General features: G+C 39.9%; 1 protein-coding gene across 1 annotated transcript; it reads right to left on the reverse strand.

Moving 5' to 3' along the window:
- Positions 1-233: 233 nt before the first annotated feature.
- On the reverse strand, positions 234-15921 carry FBXO9 (F-box protein 9). Its single transcript, XM_084283335.1, has 13 exons — positions 15661-15921; positions 12002-12079; positions 10877-11035; positions 10168-10225; positions 8141-8240; positions 7488-7618; positions 5968-6082; positions 5159-5277; positions 4607-4697; positions 3568-3663; positions 2905-2998; positions 2250-2404; positions 234-1626 (listed from the first exon to the last, which is right to left on the reverse strand). Exons 1-13 carry the CDS (start codon positions 15661-15663, stop codon positions 1518-1520), a joined length of 1308 nt encoding a protein of 435 aa, XP_084139461.1. The 5' UTR covers positions 15664-15921; the 3' UTR covers positions 234-1517.
- Positions 15922-15953: the final 32 nt, after the last annotated feature.

The raw sequence follows: 15953 nt of genomic DNA on the forward strand, positions 1-15953 counted from the left end.
GTAGGCAAAGTCTCATCAGTCAGCTACAAAAGACTAGCTCCTTACCCAGAACTCATGTACCTGAAAGCTCCTCTGCTTTTCTGAGAACCTGAAAGTGGCATAATAAGAAGTCATTAAGAGATTAATTCTGTCAGTCTTGCCTAACACGCAGTTCATCCATGGTAACTCCTAAGTAATCATCTTTTATTGTATGAAAATAATGTTTTCTTGGCAAAATAAGAAATTGCAAGGGATTGTGTGTTCAAAATCATGATTTATTGATGTATTTTTAATCGTGTAGCTTCTTGCAAAGATACACTTTATAAATTATGGAACAAGAATAGTTCTTTCCGCAGCTCTTTCAGACTTCAGTCCTCAAGTCCAGGTCTGTATTTCGAAATGAGATGTTCAAAGGCAAATTATGCAAAATGGCTTTAAAAAACTACACTAAAAAGCTTCAGCTCTTTCAGAACCCGAGATACATATGGTAAGCTGTATTACAGTGTCTGCACTACACCCCCAAGCAATATATGCAGGAGAAGCAGCATACGGTACCTGCACCAATCTCAAGGTACACTTCATGATTAGCAGTACACAGCACCTGAACATCTACAGCAGCCTCACAATTTATCTTAGTACAACAAATGCTCAAAGGATTTACAGCATCTGTAGCGAGGTTAGATGAAGGGTTATAGCACATTACAAACACGTTTAAGTGAGGCCTGCTTACCCGTGCAGTCAGACCTTGCCGACGCAGAAGCAGTACACACACAAACATTTCACCACCGCACTGTGACACTTCCCAAGCAGAGCCGCACACCCTGCCAGCTCGGCCTACAGTACAAGAGGACAGCTCGCTGCCCACGTCCTTCTCCCTTTTACGTCCATCCTGTTGAGAAGGCAGGCTCCACTGAACTTGTGTAAAGCTCAAGTTACGTTTAAGACCAGCTGGAATCACTGCATTGGTGGGGATGTACCTCTGCATTTAAACATTATATTCGTGACTGCTTGCCCTGGATTGTTTTTTCCTTAAGGTTGATGTCGACATAATGCCAGATCTTGAAGGCAAACAAAATAAATTTAATTTAAAGAAAACATTTATTTGAAGTTCTTTTAAGTCACACAGCTTAACAAATATAAAACAGCTTCCTCCCCTTCACATGTCAAGCCTTCACCAGAGACCACAAGCACTGTCCTGTGGACAATGAGATTTTTCTATAACAATTCCTTTTGGACAAACCAGTGTCCGGGCAGATGAAGACTCACATTTTAAGCAGACTGATTTATAAAATCTGTTTAAAAAAAATAAAAACTTTGTTATCAAATTCTTGTCACAACATAAAGGTGTTTAAGCTTGATCTCAAAACGAATCCCCAGCCATAATCAAATGGAACATACTGCCTTCAGAAAAAAGAAACAGAAAAAACTACCAACCCCAGAATTTTAAAATGCTCCAAATATATACACATTTATAACTTAAGTGCTCATTAGCTACAACCTTTTATTCATGCAAGAGTTGTGAGAGGAAAAGGCGTTTCTTAGAGCGGCTTTTCTGAGAATGCAGTAAAACTCTTCACTCGTGCAAAGAACAGCGGGGTGTACATCTTGTCAATGTCAAAAGTAGTAACTGCTGTCTCACCAGTCGATCTGCAAAGAGCATTAGAGAAGTTAAATCAGACCCAAGTTGCCATTTAACTCCCTCAATTATGCAGTCAAGTTCCACAGTACAGCACGTGCAAACTACAGCTGGAATGCACGTATCTTTCACACCGCCTTGTTCTGAAAGCACGTGAATGTTGGCTAGGCCACACCATGCAGAACACTTTGCACGGCTGGATTCTGTGGTCTGCAAGCACCAGTGCCCACACAGTGGGTGCAGGGACCCTCACATAGTGGTGTTTATAGCTTGCACGGTCACAGAGGAACAGAGATAGGCCTTAATGAATATAGGCTTTCCACACACTTTTATTGGCATCACAATGAAGTCATTTGAACCATGTGTATGGATCCTTTAAATGGTTACAGTGCTGCAACTCAGCTACTCAGTGCACTTACCATACCACTAAAAAAAGTTATTCAGATCTTGGGATTTCTTAAAGTTCACTACAATACATCAAATCAGGACCAGCTACTGTTTCCAGGACATTTTGTTAAAGCCTCATCAGTCTCAGAGCCTACACATTTTCTGAACCTAAGTTCTGGACAAATTCACGTCACATGTGTTTCTACAATTAAGTATCCTTCTTTGATCTCACTCTGCATTTACTTACTTGTAAGTTATGTGACAAGAATGATGTATCCAAACCAGTTTGTTGAACCTCTGGCGCCCACTGGAGCACAACTGCAGCCCTACATGAAAACTGTGATCTGTTTCTTGTACAGGAACACGACGGAAGTACCTGTATTTGTGGTAGTCAATTGGTTTCTGTGCAAAGAAAAAAGGTTTTGAATTTAGATGGTGATTATAGAAGTTTTCACAGGAAAATAAGAATGGAAGACACCACCCAAACTACATCAACTCGCTGTAGAGTAAGGTAACACTACTAACTCATTTCTTTTCATTTAATGCTGTGCAACATCTACATGCATGGTCAAAAACTGATCTCAGAAATGACCTCTTTCCACCCTTCCCTCCTGTTTGTTACAAACTACCTAACAGCACCTCACATGGCAATTCAGCCTAAAGGGGAGAACCACTGCTCAACTGTGAACCAAATATTTATCTGTCTTAATCAGGATTACTACAGATTCCAGGAAAAAAAGATAGTTCATCACATTTATGTATTTATGTTAAACATTTTAAAACATTCATTTTTCAGTCCTCTGGTGTAATACAAATCTTCGTGAGCCTTAAAATATTCAGTCTGAGACTTATTAAAAAGCCCTCTCCTTAAATTACTTTTCTCTATTCCGTGTTCTACCAACCTCTTCCTTTTTCTTCATTATTACAGCAAATACTTTGGTTTGATTGTCCGTTTCCTGGGAAAGTCGATAATGGCCAAGTAAGATTGCATCCGTTCTGGAAGGTTAAGAGGAGGATAGTGTCAAGGGCAAATAAGTTTGTTGTCCCAAAAGAGTTTTCCACAAATGTCAGTAACAAAAATACAACTATGTATCGTAATCCAGGAGACCTATTTTTATTTGCATTTGGTAAATACCAGGCTCATTCATAGTACGAAACCGAGAAATCATTTTTGGAAGGCTGCTTGTAAATTTTCCCAGATAGAACTGATTAACTTATTGTTACTGTCCTGTCCAGCCTACTGCTAAGTATTTTCAGGTTTCTGGTGAACAGCTCAAGCCTGTTGTGAAGTCCCAAATGATTTTCTGTATTTTTAGTAAGTTCATACAAATATCAAAAAGAAATCAGGCAATAATTTACACAAGTCCCACCAAAAACTTCACTGTCCTTCACAAACACAATCAAGAAAGGGGAGAAAGCAGTTTTTCTCAGTAGTTTTTGTACAACATTACATTTTTACCCTCGTTTTGCTAAGCCCAGATATGGAATTGGACACAAAAGTAAGTAGAAATTGCCAGGGAGAAGCAATAGGGAAATTGTACAGCTAAGTATTTTCTTTCACTAACCTTGTATTTTTAGTCCGTAAGCGAGGAACGATGGATTGAGGATCTTCAGGAGTTGTTAGCATCATAACTTGACCATCTGGAAAGAATCTCAAATACCTGCAAAAATATAAATTACACAATATAAATATAGATTTATTTATTTATTTATTAAATCACTGGATGTTTCACAGAAGGAGATAGCAGAAAAAAAGATCAAAACCCAAAAGGCAGTTTTGAAGATTAAAAGACCAAGTTATGAGGAGTTATGAAGAAGGACAGCAATTTGGGAGCTTCGCCAGCTCTCATTAAAGCAAGGAGGCTATCCTGGAGTCAAAACTGACCTCAAGAAAGTTTTCTCCATTCCCAGCACCCATTGAGAGAAATGCAATAAAATCTTAAGTACAGTGTTAGTATGGAATGGACAATGTCATATGGTCTTTTTCAGGATCTGGGATCTGATTAATTTTTACACTACCCAGATACCATCTTGATGTTTGAGAGACTCTATTAATAGCCATGAGATTCAACAACTTCTATTAAGTTTCCAGCCTCGGAAGAGACAGTGGAGTGGAACAAACTTAGTGAACAGCAGAATGAAGGACAAAAGTAAAATAGCCCGAAGAAACCAATAGCAAGGTATTTACAGTCACTTGAGAAAACTCAGCCTCTGGATTACTTAAAACTGGTTACAAATGAGTTAAAAAAACAGCTCTCGTATAATCACTTGTTTTCCCTTTGCTAAAAGCAATTATTATATCAGAAATGTAAAACAGAAGTGATTTGGGGAATTAAGTTTGTGTATTAGTGTTATTACTGTTGAACTTCTATCCACGTGAAACAGCATAACCAAACATGAAATGTGTTTCTAAGCCCGCCTCTAATTATTGTAACAGGCACTATTTCTTAACACCTGTTCTCAAAAAAATATATATATAGCCTTGCACACAGTAAGAGCTCCACTGGGTTTTACAGGGTGATTAATGTTTGAGATATCAAGGGCTGGATCTAAAGAACTTAAGAGAGAGAAACATTTCACTCACTCATTGTACTACAGTTCTACCTGTAATATTCCACTTGGTGCCATGCTCTATAGAAACCATCAAGAGATTGTTCTCCTTGGCGTATGTACGTTGTCTTGCTGATGTACACACCTACAGGAATGAAGGAAATAAGAATATGAACGAAAATGAAATGCATAAAATATTTAAGATTAAAAATGGTAACCCAAAACTTTTGAGTTTTTGTTACTTAAATACATGGAAGTTTTTGTGTTTGTCCCGTACACCCTCCCTTTATTTTTACAGATATTCTACAGATTCGTACAGATATTCTACAGTTTTCACATGATTTCTGTGGGATTTTGTACATATTCATACAGATCCTTGGCCCACAGAATCACAGAATGGTTGAGGTTGGAAGGGAGCTCTGGAGGGCACCTGCTCCAAACCCTCTGCTCAAGCAAAACCACCCAGAGCTGGTTGCCCAGGACCACGTCCAGGTGGTCCCAACAAATTCAGATCAGGTCTAAGAATGTCAAACACAAACCCCATCTGATTGTTCCTGTCATGGTTACATGCAGTAACAAAAATCTGTTTCCCAAAGTACACCTCACCATCAAATCGAACGCGAGGCCTTTCCAAAAACATTTCCCTCCAAGAGGAATATGGAACAAGCTTATTGCAACTCCTGCCCCACACTTTCAAACAGACTTGGTGCCAGATTTCAGGATCTCTAGTAAAAATAAGAAAAAAGTAAAACTTTTAACTCAAAACTTTCCTGCAAACTTTATCTTTTATGTATCATAGCAACAAATGCCTTTAATTTGGTTTGAATGCAACTGAAATAAACTTTCTTGAGTTACTGTGGCTCATAGAGTACCATAATTTAACATCGTTCATTCCCTTAATTCTGGAGCATTTGAAAACCATTTCCTTTTCCTCGAGAAACCCAAGAACACAATGTAATTTTCAGCCAAGTACAGAAGAGCACTTCAGCAGTCTGGCACTCCTCTGTGTGGCCACGAGGATAATGACAAAACATATGTTCTGGAGACCCTGCAACTCTGACTTTCAAACAAGGCAGAAGAAATAATGCTTTCAGCAACTATTATCACAATTAAGTCATCTAACATACTAATCAGTGGCATTCTCAAGTGCTGATTAGCATTGTGAGGAGCATAACACAGTACTTGCCATGGGAAGAAAATGCAGGACATGGTCCTACATGTAAGATTTAGTGGGCTGCATGAAAAACAAACCAATGAAAGAAAACAAAAAACCTGATCCCTTCAATATTGACAATTTTGTTCTATGAATTTGTCATCCACCTCTACATACTGTTTATATATGCTTGTGCATAAAACAACTTTTTTCTTCCTTAGAGAAGAGAGAAGCTTTACTCTAGATAAATTATCTACAATACCTGGCACAAATGTAAAATCCTCGGCAAACAAGAGATAATTGCTCTAATGATCTTAGGTCCAAGTCACTCGAAACCACCCATCGGAAGATGTACATTAGTACTTCCAAAGGCAACGCTGCGAGTAGAAAACAATTTCTTGTTAGATGGTAATGTGTAAATCAATAGTTTGTCTGTATTTCAGTTACTGACATTCTGACTTTCCACAAAAAAAAAAATAAAAATCTGTTTTTCCACACTGCAGCCAGATACCAGGGAGGCTACCAAGAACAGCCTCCTTTAATAAGGAAGTTACAATATATTAGAAAAAAGTAACAAAATGGGAAAAAAAAAATCAAAAGTTAAGACTCAATTGCATTATGTTAAAACAACAGGATGTAATGTTAGACTACAAATACGAGTACCTGTAAGGTACCAAATTCCACATCTACATTCCACATTCAGTGTCTATAAAGCTGCTTTTTTATTCCAACTGATCTAAAGTGTAACATTACCTCAAAGCATACTGCTTTGGCAAGACAAGATCAGATCACGTTCCATATTGGATAAGACATCCTAAGAACAATGTATCCACTACAAAATTGGTGTCAAGTCGCTCTGTATTTTGTGATACAAGTCCAGTGGCATTATGAAAATGTTATCACATTATAAAACGTTATCACAGAGCATTGTTTAAAAATGTCTTCTAATGTACTACAAGATAATGACAGAATCCTCATCAAAGCTCCACAAGATCATATGAGAGTTTTCCTAGTATTAGAAATTAGTGAGAATGTCCTGAGAATTTTGGTTTCATTTCCTTCTTATAACATTCTGCCTCCCTGTGTTTTCTGTTTCAGTTGTAAATAATCTTGTTTACTGATCTTCTATTGTTAGGGATCGCATTTCATTTATTTTCAACAAGTGCTGCTTTCTGGGGCCTACAGCTTGACCTGCAGCACCACATCCACAAAAGACTCAAGGACTTTCCTCAGTGTAACAGCTAACAGCTTTGAGCGAAATTCAAGAGAAAATAGCTGAGGCATAAAGGCATATTAAACAGTAACTACCTGTAAATACCATGGCAAAGATTGCAGTTTACTAGATTTTTGGCTTTTAGTGTAAAATCAAGCTTCTTAAAAAAAAATGTTGCTGCACTCCCACAAGTGATAACTGATAGAGAATCAGGATAGAGAATCAGATAAAAAACAGGAAATACAGAAATACACATCCTTTCACAGAACAACACCTCTCTTACTTAAGAATTGTAATAGATATGTGTAAACAAAAAGGACAACACAAACCATAAAAAATACATTAAAAAACATACATACATTAGAAATACAAAAATACATTAAAAAGGTTGTAGGTTTAAGGCAAACCCATCCATGAAAAAGTTAGATATAACTAATAAAGTAAATAAAGAGATATTGCGTACATTTCTGTAAAGTTAGCTTTAGAATGGAAAAGGTTTTAATAAAGTGGGAGTGAAGCATTAATAAAAATTCTTCCCCTGAACTCCTGAAGTCCACCTTAACTCATACCTGAGATATGGGTCTGATTAACATCAAGCTCAGGCTGACAAAGTTTGACAGAAGAGTCCTGAAGAGTTAACTGCTGCTGGAAATCTGACAGGAGATCTGCCATTTTGCCATCCTCTTCGTTATCCTCAACACTAGAAAGAGAGAATACCAAAACTTTGATATCGGACATAACAACAGGTGTACTTATCTTTGCACCAATTTGCTGGATCATATTTAAGTTGTATGTTGCAATACGATCCTTTAACAGGCTCATGCTTGCTTGCACAAAGTAACCACAAACTACACAACTCTCCTCCATCTCATCACAAAATACTTTCCTTCTCCTTTATTGGGATACAAAGTTGCTAAACAATCTTACAGTCACTTTTTAGTATCATTTAATTCTACTCCAGACAAGATTAATGGAATGAGCTGAGAATAAAGAGCCCAGTCAGCAACTAGCAGACCTATCAAAGGGTTTTAAAACATATAGAGAGGGGAATTATGTTTGGGCCTGTCGTGACTAAAACCATAGCAAGATGTTACACTGAACAAACCTTCCTTTATTTTGATGACTACAATGGAAAGCTCTAGTACCTACAGGACACACTGTAAATTGTTTTACTCAGATTTCAATACTCCTATGCACTTCATTAGTAAGTTTTCACACTTACCACCTCTTTCCAACTCCGTCACCATCTGGGGACCGTGTATAGGTGATCCTAAACTCTATGTCAGGTACAAGCTGCATGGCTAGACGATAAAACTTGATGGCTGAAAACAAAAGGTGTAATATTTAAATGTGTCTGATGCCTATATTAGCTTACCAAAGCAAACATTTCTTTTCAGAGAGATGACTTTGACTAAAAGTATTGAAAAACATGGGAAGTGTCTTTGCATAGTAAATCCTGATTAATCTAACCTGATTAGGTGTAAACGCATTACAGAAGAAAGACAAATCAAACACTGTCAAAACTAAAAACTTCATATACTCTTCCATAATAACAATTTCTCACATTTCAGCCTTTACAGATTTGCCTTAACCACTAAAAAAAAAAATCAGTCATGGAGTACAAAATTTTACAGTGCATGCTGTAAGTCCTCATTTTGTTTGTTGCATAGGACTTAAAGTTTTTCCAATAAGCCATAAAGCTTTTAAGCATTGATGTCATAAATAACAAAAAAAAAAAAAAATTTAACATAAATTTGATCATAAAACCTAATAAATAAGTTTTAACATAATAACTAAATTTTAACATAAAACCTAATTTGAAAGATGTAGGTATACCTTAAATTCCCAATATAGTACAGACAAATATTCAGACATACATGACATTATATAGGTGAAATCTCACAAAATATTGTTGTATGTTTAAAAAACGTCAACAAGAGACCCAAAAGAAATACATTTTACCATGGAAGCTACAGAAGGCACAGGAAGCCACTCAAAACTCTGAGGATGGGGAACCTGACTGCTTTGAAAGCAGCCTTTTCAAAAAGCAAACAAAAGACTATGGGATGTGAGAGAACTGACAGCTGGGGCTTCATCCAGCACTCAGGAGAAAGTACTTCTGTCTTTAACACTCCAAAGATGCTACAAGCACTGAGTAGAGAAAGAGGCAAAGGAAAAACACCCTCTGTGAAAGAACTGTTACTTAAGCTGCAGCATGGCTTTCTTCTGAGTTAACTCTGTGGATCCTTCTGAAGGCAAGTTCATTGTACATGCATACGTGGTCTTAACACCAGTATTAAAAAAGACTGTGTTTATATGCCTCTTTACATCCCCACATGATTACTCCCACGTGATGATACTAAGGCCAGATGGCCATTCTCCATCAGTTTGGACCTTTAAAAAAGAACCAAACCAAACCATTGGTGAGTTTGGAGCTCAGAACTTGTTACACTAATGAGTCTGAGAAGCCTGAGTTTGGGGCAAGTGTTCGTGTTCCCTTGAGTACTTGTCAGTGCTGGTGACTGACAGCTAGTATCCTGTGGCTGGGGAGGATAAGGAATAGCAGCAGCCTCAGCTGAACAGATCATTCTTAGCTTTAGCATTTAGACTCCAAGCTAGGCTTGTACTGTACTTGAGCACGAAGAAGCTGCCTCACATAACTGCCTCACAAACGTCAGGTATCGGCAGACATCAGAAGCAGGCTTAAAATGTCACTTGGATTCTGGAGAACTGGGCCAGGTCAGCAGATAAAAAGTGTGGTCTGAAAACAGCTGTCCCAACACATGCTCAGTAATTTATCTGTCTGGTGTAGGACCTTGTTTCTCAGGTCTCATATGGATGCACGTGTAGGAACAGTCCTCCCAAACAACAGCTACACGTATCGAGGCCCTGCTTCTCATGATACGGCTGAGCATCACTTGCTGGTGGGAAGTGGAGAATAATTGTTTTCTCCTTTTGATTCTGCGTGCCTTTTTTTTCTTCCCTTTAAGCTAATGCTAATACTTTTATATTTCAAAATACACTCATGTTTTGTCCACAATCTAGAAATCATTTCCTTGATTCTTTCAAGCTTAGATCCGTGATATAACGGTTCCTTTTACAGCAAGGTTGTTTGCTTATCCAAATAATTCTCAAATTACTGTTAGCCTTCAGTTTAAGTTCACTGTACTGTCATCATGCACTCTTTCTCATAAATTAGTAGGTTAAATTATTCTGTAGCAAGGGCACTCACTACAGACTTCCTACTACCTTCATAAAGGGCCCCGTTTTGTTCTTCTTCTACCGCCTTCAGGAAAAGTTCTTTTGCCTGCAGAATAAATTACACAGAACACTTAAGTTGGTTGTAAATACAAGAGCAATGCAATTTGATTTAAAATTATTTTTCATCTTAGCTACTATACTCTACAAAGGAGTAGAAAATAACTCTATGCTTAAAATGATAGAGCATATTCATAAGCGACAAGCCAGAACTGAAATTCCCAAACAACAATCTCTCCAAGTTCTTTAAAAAAAGTTTTAAACAAGTTTAAAAAAAAAAAAAAAAAAAAAAGGAAAAAAGTCCCACCAGCCTGGACCTGGATCACAGCATGGTGCTGGAAGTGTAAGAAGTGAAGAAAGTTAACAAAACTATTCTGACTGGATCACAATCCTCCCACCGTGACCCACTTTTTGCAGGGTTATATAAATTAATTCTTTTCAGTACTTGGACTCCTTTAGAACAGCAGCTGGACTTGTAGCTATGACAATGCTTTGCAAAGCTTTGTAGCTTTACAAAACCAGATAGCTATCCATTCCAAAAGGAGCTGGCGAGATGGAAAAGAACCAAAAAATAGCCTAAGCCCCATCCTAGGAAATAAAAGACACTGATTATTGAAGTAGTATTGAAATACTTAGGAGAAAATTCAATGCTATACTTGGGACAGAAAATAACAACAGAATCACACATTTATTTTTGTACCTTTTCCTCTTTTGCTATCTCCTGTTTCCCTCTGGTATCTGCAGACTTTACTCCAGGTCCTCTTGGCGATGCTCTGCATGGCGGAGTTTCCAACCCACTAGAACTCACACCTGGGGCAAGCTCAAACATCCACTGAGCTCTGAACATCTGGAGCTCTGCCTAAAACACCCAATTAATTCCCACTTAGTATCACATATTCAGACAGTACGTCTTCTAAGCAGAGATTATACAGTACTAACACACAAAAGAATTCCAAATTATGCATTATGCTTCCAAGTCTTAAAAGGTTTCAGTAAGTTCAGGCATGGAGTTAGCAATTGTTTTATAGTAAATTTTTTAAAAAGTGCACGTGCATTTGTTCAACGTCATTCAATAACACAATTGCCTTTATCTGGACTGCCTGCCTCAGAAGAAAAACTGGGATATTCCAAGAAGTGCTGTTAGTAGCATGGTTATGACCTAAAACTCCACAGGAAATATGCTTTTGAGAGATATCATGCATTCTTATTCACACAGAACTATCTTAAGCATGAACTAATTCTTGAAATGAAAATGTAGAAAAGCTCATTTTTGTACATAAGCATACTAAGCTTTATGACAATCAAGGCTGTCATTTAGGTAAAACACATCTGAGGCCTTACATTCCTTTCTGTTTTAAGAACGAAAGCATTATGCTTTGTGAAACAAGACAAGTTACTCTTGCCATGCATTTTTTTCAACATCTTTGAAGTTACACTTTAAGTGTTTCTAGCAGTTGTCAAGACTGCTAGGGAGCACCAACACAAAAAAACAGCAAATGCAAGAAAACATGGTTTTCTATCAGACTGCTTTTATCAACTTTTGCTCCAGCAGAAAGCATCACATTACGCCTGAGCTTAACCCATACAGAAATTGCTGTCTGATTTCTACAGATTTTCAAAGAAATTCCAGATCTGCCACAAACTTCCATCTGTACAGCTACCTGATGGCTGACTAACATCTGGAACACAATGCAAAATTTCACTTTTGGAGGGGCAGGGACATTAAGCACATGTCATATCAACAAATATGTGATACCTAGATGAGTATACAGTGCAGCTGAAATCACAGCAGCGATTAAACAAAATGTTAGCATATACAACATACCTGAAGATTTGCTTCACCAGATCTTTCGTTGTCATCAGTTCTTACCAAGTCAGAGTGACAATCTTCTTCAGCTTCTGCCTAGTAGAGAGTAGTCAGATGTGATTACAGAGTGCAGGTCCCCACAGAACTTTCATAGCACACAACTATCATGGATACACGTTTAAAAAAAAAAAAGACACTCTTCCCACATCTTACCTGTCCATTCCCACTGATCAATCTTAATTGACAAGAAAAATTAATCTTAAATTAACCAGCATTGTTTGCACTTTAACCCATAGAAGATGTTTCTTGCCCTTCAGTGCTATCGATCCATCACAGGCTAGGTATGCATCACTTGAAGGCTCACATCAGCACACTGCCACGATACCCAAATAAAAACACTCAGTGTCCACATCAAAACACAGACCCAAAACTTCATTACACTGAGGTGTAATTCATAGTGATTATTTTCTGATTTCCCCTATCTTTTCATTGTAAAGATAACCAATAGTTTGGATTTGTTTAATACTTAGGAAAGCATGAAAAGACAAGTTCTTAGAGTAACAATAACTACTTTATGAAACTATGGGACAAGAAGGGCAATCTCAAAAACTTACATATTAAAATATGAAGTACCTGCCCTACTGAAAAAGGAGTTAAGAAGCTAGCATGAGAGCTTGATGGCTGGTTTTATTTACAATACTGCTGAGAGATAAGTTAAACAAATAAGACAAAGCTTTTACTGAACTTAACAAGGCCCAACATACCAGTTAGACAGCTAGCTTAAGACCAGAGCTTAAAAACACCCCTCCTTAAAAAAAAAAGGGGGGGGGGGCTTCCCCCATCCTGCTTCAAAAAGGGAAATTTCTCATTGCTAAAATACATTACGACTGTATGGAATCTATGCTAAAATAAAACAAATTCCAAATCACTGACAAGCCACCACAATAACAGCAGCAAGATGCCAGTAAAGAAAAAATCTATAAAGACTGAGACATCTGTTTAAAGTTCTTGCTGCTTCTGAGACATCCCAGTTTTTCTATGATTCTGTGCTGAAATTCACATCTAGCTCTGCAAGTATGTCACACTAAGTGAGATTACGAAGGCAAACCTGGCATTAAGATTACCAGCACCACTTATAGAAGCTTTGCATCCCCCTCCTTCCTCCTGCAGATAGCCCTCACAAACTTAAAATGACATCCTGTAAACTTACTAGTGAGAGTCTTTGGAGTTCTCATAATTAAATCCCTATCTCCTGCACAGTATCAGTGCAGATGTCAAAGCGTTTCTGCATTCAGAAAGTTTATAGAATTTATATAGCATCTGGAAGCTCACAATTAAGCAGAACGCTGGCAAACCTGACAGGCAAAAGTTTAATCTCTTAATGTCTTGGTGACGAGCACATCCCTGGAGTCCAGCTCACAGCACTTGTCCCTGGTTCCTTGAACTACCACAGACTTACTGGGCTGGCTTGTCATCTGTAGACATGCTTTCACTAATACACTGGTTGATTTATCTTTTACAATTCATGATGCAAACAGCATTGCTTGGTTAAAATAGACACTATGTCTGCTCCTAGACGGATTCTTAGGGTTGTGTATTTTAAATTTCTCAAAGGAGGAAGTAGGTAAGCCAGAACATACCAAAGCCTTAAATCTGAGCAAAGAGTAAACTCAGAAACATCATTTTTTTTCACTCTAGAATTTGGTTGCAGGCTGTTAACGTTGTGCAAGTTGCAGCAGACCTATCAGCAGAGTACTTCAGCACACGGGGACTACACCTACGCCGGGCAGAGCCAGGCAGGAACAAGCGAGCCCTGCCACAGATGTCTTGTATCTGCGTTCTTACGGCACGATGTTGGCACAAACAAGGCCCACCTCTGCCTGCACAGAGCACAGAGCCACGAGGCTTCTGGTCTGCAGCTGAGCTTTGTCCAGGCAGCTCTCAGGCTGGGCAGAAGAAGCCTGGTTTTATCTGCAAAATGCAGACTAGGAAAGTTATTTCTAACTAAATCAACACATTATCTCCCTGCGCATAAAGGCACACCCATTAAAAGCTTTAAACTACTAAGTCTGCAAATAAGCTATTTTAAGCCAATAAGAGTCAGAATTATTTAGGTTTTAAAGTTGGCTCAAGTCTAGCTTGTTGCTCCCTTCCAACTCAGGGTACTTTATGATTCTGCCTACTGCTCAAAAACTTGGTTTCAGTAACTTCTCGTGAGTCTTCATTTTCTTCCCCTTGCCTTTGTTTCAACTGCCCTACCTGCTCTTCATTTCCGAGTCAAAAGTCAGCCATGGTTCTGGACCAAGTGCTTCCAAAATACTGTTCAATGCTTCTTAAAACTTCAATGTGCTCTCAATTTCAAATTAAAAAATAAAAATACACCATACTACGGAGACCTACTCCAAAGCCCAGCAGCTGTATAAAAAAAAAAAAAAAAAAGCATTACAGAAGTCTTTATAACCAAAGTTTGGCTCGCATCTTTACTTTTTCTGTGCTGAGTTCACGTCTGTTCTGCAGTCTCTCATCTGACAGGTTTGTCTTCTGGCAGCAGTGGCAGCATAAGCTACCCTCCAAATTTATCTGTAATGCAATTCTTTCACATTGCTGCTGCACAGCTAACTGGACTGGAAAATTTTTCTCTATTAGCAGCCTTTCTGCTCTTTATTTGATCAGTGAAATCCCCATGGTTTTGCTGGTACAAACACATAAACACACCAGTAGAGCAGGCATCACCACTGGCAGACAGCTCCTGAGATCGTACCCGGGGCAGGTTTTGACTTGTAAAAACTGGCTCCTTCCCTGCATTCTGGTAATACTTCAGCTGCAATTACAGCTTCTCAGGTTCACAGGATCCTGCACTGTTACTGCTTAGGAGTTTAAAGGAATCAGGGCTGTTTGTCTCTATGCTATTGGCCTTCCTGGTGCTACAAGTCAGCCGTCCTGTCCTACCTAACGGCGACTCTATCCTGCTTACAAAGTGAGCCATCCTCAGCGCAGGCTGAGCAGCTCGAGCGATTTTTCCGTGAGAAAAGTGGCAGCAAATCACCCAAAAGGTCAACAGGGAGACAGTAAGCACCAGAGCCAGCCTGTGACCTGCGGAAAGAAGCCTGCTGAGTCGATTTGATTCCGATCTGTTCGCAAAGCTTCGCAAAACATTTGCCAAATGCAAAAACCAGCTTATGTGTGTGTGGTTCAGCTTTTACTATTTTGCAATCAACAATTGCGTGCTGCTCTCCCCCGAGCACAACAGCCACCTCCTAGGGGGCTCGGCACCGCAGGTTAGCAAAATAAAGGTAGGAAAAAGAGTTCGAGGCCGGAGAGGGCTGGGAATTGGCGAATAAGCGGGGATGACACTGCAAAACCGCGACCGATGGCCAAGGCTCTTATTGAACTGTAGGGAAACGAGGAGTAGCTCACGGTTACGCCTATGTGCTTGGAGTGATGTTATGCCAGAAAATCGGTGTTTTAGCCAGGGCGGTGAGTTCTGAGGGATATAAAGGGCTCGGGTGTGCACTGACCCGGCGCTGCTGCCGGCAGAGCCGCCCTGACCCAGCCTCCTCGGACCCCAAACCCCCCGGGAGCGGGGTGCCGGCCCCCAAACCACCTCAGGGGCGCCGCCTGACGGGGCGCAGCCCCCGCTCCGCTCCCCCCCGACGCCGCCCGCCGCCCCCTCTCACCATGCTGCCGGCCCTCGGGCGGCTCCGTCCCGTGCCGGGGCTCCGTGCCCCCTTCCCCTCGTCCCGCCTGGTCCCCGCGGGGGGCACTTAGCAGAGTTCTCGGTCGGAGAAGCGCACCACGCAGCGGGAGTCGCGGCGGGCCCTGCGGACGGCAGCCATCTTGCCCGGCGGTGAGGGGCCGGCGGAGCGGCGGCGGCGGCGGGGAGACGCCGCCACACCACACCGACCCGACCCGCCCGCCACAGCGCCACAGCGCCGCCCGCCGCGCGGGCCGCTCTGAGGAGACCGCGCCG

This window comes from Netta rufina (genome assembly GCF_964035555.1).
Source record: "Netta rufina genome assembly, chromosome: 3".
NCBI classification, from domain to species: Eukaryota; Metazoa; Chordata; class Aves; order Anseriformes; family Anatidae; genus Netta; species Netta rufina.